General features: G+C 69.9%; 1 protein-coding gene and 1 long non-coding RNA gene across 2 annotated transcripts; one reads left to right on the forward strand and one right to left on the reverse strand.

The window, feature by feature from the left end:
• Positions 1 to 969: 969 nt before the first annotated feature.
• On the reverse strand, positions 970 to 2,380 carry LOC144488812 (uncharacterized; the record flags this gene model as incomplete). Its single annotated transcript, XM_078206913.1, has 3 exons — positions 1,904 to 2,380; positions 1,286 to 1,531; positions 970 to 1,036 (listed from the first exon to the last, which is right to left on the reverse strand). Coding segments are annotated over exons 1-3 (790 nt in total), but the record flags the coding sequence as incomplete, so codon positions are not given.
• Positions 2,381 to 2,424: 44 nt separating this feature from the next.
• Positions 2,425 to 4,730, forward strand: LOC144488813 (uncharacterized). The gene is made up of 2 exons (XR_013496659.1): positions 2,425 to 2,541; positions 4,440 to 4,730. It is a non-coding gene; the product is annotated as an uncharacterized LOC144488813 (long non-coding RNA).
• Positions 4,731 to 5,001: the final 271 nt, after the last annotated feature.

Below are 5,001 nucleotides of genomic sequence, written 5' to 3' on the forward strand. Positions count from 1 at the left end.
TCTCCTCCCCCGACCCCCCTTCTCCTCCCCCGACCCCCCTTCTCCTCCCCCGACCCCCCCTTCTCCTCCCCCGACCCCCCTTCTCCTCCCCCGACCCCCCTTCTCCTCCCCCGACCCCCCTTCTCCTCCCCCGACCCCCCTTCTCCTCCCCCGACCCCCCTTCTCCTCCCCCGACCCCCCTTCTCCTCCCCCGACCCCCCTTCTCCTCCCCCGACCCCCCTTCTCCTCCCCCGACCCCCCTTCTCCTCCCCCGACCCCCCTTCTCCTCCCCCGACCCCCCTTCTCCTCCCCCGACCCCCCTTCTCCTCCCCCGACCCCCCTTCTCCTCCCCCGACCCCCCTTCTCCTCCCCCGACCCCCCTTCTCCTCCCCCGACCCCCCTTCTCCTCCCCCGACCCCCCTTCTCCTCCCCCGACCCCCCTTCTCCTCCCCCGACCCCCCTTCTCCTCCCCCGACCCCCCTTCTCCTCCCCCGACCCCCTTCTCCTCCCCCGACCCCCCTTCTCCTCCCCCGACCCCCCTTCTCCTCCCCCGACCCCCCTTCTCCTCCCCCGACCCCCCTTCTCCTCCCCCGACCCCCCTTCTCCTCCCCCGACCCCCCTTCTCCTCCCCCGACCCCCCTTCCCCTCCCCCGACCCCCCTTCCCCTCCCCCGACCCCCCTTCCCCTCCCCCGACCCCCCTTCCCCTCCCCCGACCCCCCTTCCCCTCCCCCGACCCCCCTTCCCCTCCCCCGACCCCCCTTCCCCTCCCCCGACCCCCCTTCCCCTCCCCCGACCCCCCTTCCCCTCCCCCGACCCCCCTTCCCCTCCCCCGACCCCCCTTCCCCTCCCCCGACCCCCCTCCCCCGACCCCCCTTCCCCTCCCCCGACCCCCCTCCCCCGACCCCCCTTCCCCTCCCCCTTCCCCTCCCCCGACCCCCCTTCCCCGACCCCCCGTCCCCGACCCCCTTCCCCGACCCCCCTTCCCCGACCCCCCTTCCCCGACCCCCCTTCCCCGACCCCCCGACCCCACTTCCCCGACCCCCCTTCCCCGACCCCCCTTCCCCGACCCCCCTTCCCCGACCCCCCTTCCCCGACCCCCCGACCCCACTTCCCCGACCCCCCGACCCCCCTTCCCCGACCCCCCTTCCCCGACCCCCCGACCCCCCCTTCCCCGACCCCCCCTTCCCCGACCCCCCTTCCCCGACCCCCCTTCCCCGACCCCCCTTCCCCGACCCCCCTTCCCCGACCCCCCTTCCCCGACCCCCCTTCCCCGACCCCCCTTCCCCGACCCCCCGACCCCCCTTCCCCGACCCCCCTCCCCCGACCCCCCTTCCCCTCCCCCGACCCCCCTTCCCCTCCCCCGACCCCCCTTCCCCTCCCCCGACCCCCCTTCCCCTCCCCCGACCCCCCTTCCCCTCCCCCGACCCCCCTTCCCCTCCCCCGACCCCCCTTCCCCTCCCCCGACCCCCCCTTCCCCTCCCCCGACCCCCCTCCCCCGACCCCCCTTCCCCTCCCCCGACCCCCCTCCCCCGACCCCCCTTCCCCTCCCCCTTCCCCTCCCCCGACCCCCCTTCCCCGACCCCCCGTCCCCGACCCCCCTTCCCCGACCCCCCTTCCCCGACCCCCCGACCCCACTTCCCCGACCCCCCTTCCCCGACCCCCCTTCCCCGACCCCCCTTCCCCGACCCCCCTTCCCCGACCCCCCGACCCCACTTCCCCGACCCCCCGACCCCCCTTCCCCGACCCCCCTTCCCCGACCCCCCGACCCCCCCTTCCCCGACCCCCCCTTCCCCGACCCCCCTTCCCCGACCCCCCTTCCCCGACCCCCCTTCCCCGACCCCCCTTCCCCGACCCCCCTTCCCCGACCCCCCTTCCCCGACCCCCGACCCCCCTTCCCCGACCCCCCTCCCCCGACCCCCCTTCCCCTCCCCCGACCCCCCTTCCCCTCCCCCGACCCCCCTTCCCCTCCCCCGACCCCCCTTCCCCTCCCCCGACCCCCCTTCCCCTCCCCCGACCCCCCTTCCCCTCCCCCGACCCCCCTTCCCCTCCCCCGACCCCCCTTCCCCTCCCCCGACCCCCCTTCCCCTCCCCCGACCCCCCCTTCCCCTCCCCGACCCCCCTTCCCCTCCCCCGACCCCCCTTCCCCTCCCCCGACCCCCCCTTCCCCTCCCCCGACCCCCCTTCCCCTCCCCCGACCCCCCTTCCCCTCCCCCGACCCCCCTTCCCCTCCCCCGACCCCCCTTCCCCTCCCCCGACCCCCCTTCCCCTCCCCCGACCCCCCTTCTCCTCCCCCGACCCCCCTTCTCCTCCCCCGACCCCCCTCCCCTTCCCGCCGCGCCCCCCCCCTTCCCGCCGCCCCCCCTCGCACCTCGCCTCCTCCCCCCTCCACCATATCACCATACTTTGAAGTATTTCTGCTCGATATGACTTTTTGGGATTTTTCTTTCCAGCGTTTTCCGACCGAACCCTCCAAACTCTATAACCAGGCGTTACTGAGAGGTTTGTCTGGACAAGCTCGCCAGGTGGAGCAGCATGCGTTCAAAATCTGTAAGAAATTCAAGGTGAGATTGTGGAAATTGTACAACATTCCTCTGTGCATTTAGGTCAACAGTCCCAGCTGCTGGAGATTGAATAAACTGGGATTGTTTTCCCTGGAGGCTGAGGGGTGACTTGATAGGAGTTTATAAAATTATGAGGGGTGAACAGTTGGAAGCTTTTTCCCCCGGGCAGAAATGACACTTACAAGGGGCACAAGTTCAGGATAAGGGGGGAAAGGTTCAGGGGAGATGTGCGGGGGAAGTTTTTTTACACAGAGGGTGGTGGGGGCCTGGAATGCGCTGCCAAGTGAGGTGGTTGAGGCAGTTACGTTAGCCACATTTAAGACTTATCTTGATAGGCTCATGAACAAACATGAGGGATACAGGCGGTTGGTCTAGATAGGACAACGTGATCGGCGCAGGCTTTGTGGGCCGTAGGGCCTGTTCCTGTGCTGTACTGTTCTTTGTTCTCCAGTCCCTCATTCCTGGTACATTTCTAATCAATCTCCTTAGCATCTCTCCAGGGTGTTGATATCCTTCCTGGACTGTAATGCCGAGAATTGGACACAATACTCCAGCTGAGGACTCTGCATCAGGGTTCGGCGCAGCATCCAGAGCCCGGCGCACTGACCAGGACGCGTCCGGGGCCCGGCGCACTGACCAGGACGCGTCCGGGGCCCGGCACACTGACCGGGATGCGTCCGGGGCCCGGCGCACTGACCGGGACGCGTCCGGGGCCCGGCGCACTGTCCGGGACGCGTCCGGGGCCCGGCGCACTGTCCGGGACGCGTCCGGGGCCCGGCGCACTGACCGGGATGCCTCCGGGGCCCGGCGCACTGACCGGGACGCCTCCGGGGCCCGGCGCACTGACCGGGACGCGTCCGGGGCCCGGCGCACTGACCGGGATGCCTCCGGGGCCCGGCGCACTGACCGGGACGCGTCCGGGGCCCGACGCACTGTCCGGGACGCCTCCGGGGCCCGGCGCACTGACCGGGACGCGTCCGGGGCCCGACGCACTGTCCGGGACGCCTCCGGGGCCCGGCGCACTGACCGGGACGCGTCCGGGGCCCGGCGCACTGACCGGGACGCGTCTGGGGCCCGGCGCACTGACCGGGACGCGTCTGGGGCCCGGCGCACTGACCGGGACGCGTCCGGGGCCCGGCGCACTGACCGGGACGCGTCCGGGGCCCGGCGCACTGACCGGGACGCGTCTGGGGCCCGGCGCACTGACCGGGACGCGTCCGGGGCCCGGCGCACTGACCGGGACGCGTCTGGGGCCCGGCGCACTGACCGGGACGCGTCCGGGGCCCGGCGCACTGACCGGGACGCGTCCGGGGCCCGGCGCACTGACCGGGACGCGTCCGGGGCCCGGCGCACTGACCGGGACGCGTCCGGGGCCCGGCGCACTGACCGGGACGCGTCCGGGGCCCGGCGCACTGACCGGGACGCGTCCGGGGCCCGGCGCACTGACCGGGACGCGTCCGGGGCCCGGCGCACTGACCGGGACGCGTCCGGGGCCCGGCGCACTGACCGGGACGCGTCCGGGGCCCGGCGCACTGACCGGGACGCGTCCGGGGCCCGGCGCACTGACCGGGACGCGTCCGGGGCCCGGCGCACTGACCGGGACGCGTCCGGGGCCCGGCGCACTGACCGGGACGCGTCCGGGGCCCGGCGCACTGACCGGGACGCGTCCGGGGCCCGGCGCACTGACCGGGACGCGTCCGGGGCCCGGCGCACTGACCGGGACGCGTCCGGGGCCCGGCGCACTGACCGGGACGCACAGACAAGCGAAGGAATGAGGCTTTTATCTGTTTTGTGTTGCGCTGAGGCTGTTGTTTTCCTGTTAAATTCCTTCCTCAATGAGCTGTCAATGTGTTCCACATATCGTCAGATTCCCTGAACTTTCCTCTATCTCTCTGCAGCCTCTGCTGTATGTTGAACTCCTCTGTGACGGTTGTCTCGTGGTAGTGGAACGTCCTGTGATGGAGATTAATGCACATCTGCCTGCACCCATCCGACAGAAGAAATTTGCCACGTAACTGAATCGTGTGGCCGAGTTAGTGCTGGTTCCGATCGTTATTCCTTTACCTTCAAGGTCTTTCTGTTTGCTCACTGAGCTGTTCTTATAAATTCCATTGGAGCTACGAACTTGTAATATTTTATATGGAATAATTTTATATGGAATATATGTATTAAACTCCCGCTGCACCTGTTGTCCAGTATAACCCCTTTATTCTCCCCACTTCCACAAATGGTCTACATCTTGTCTCAGGGGGCAAAGGTCACTGAATTGAACCTGACCTTTCATCGTTGCCATAAAATCCTCCCCAAGGAACCTGCTGCATTTGGGGATTTTGTGGAGTCACTGCCATGGAGAGCCTTAACTCCTCCTTTCCCAAGTTGGCTGTTCCATTATACTGACCTATGAGTCTTTCAGTGGCTAACCTCCAATGTGATATGTCCATCACAGGATGATGTATATAC

The sequence above is a fragment of the Mustelus asterias genome, unplaced genomic scaffold, assembly GCF_964213995.1.
Source record: "Mustelus asterias unplaced genomic scaffold, sMusAst1.hap1.1 HAP1_SCAFFOLD_1880, whole genome shotgun sequence".
In the NCBI taxonomy this organism is placed as follows: Eukaryota; Metazoa; Chordata; class Chondrichthyes; order Carcharhiniformes; family Triakidae; genus Mustelus; species Mustelus asterias.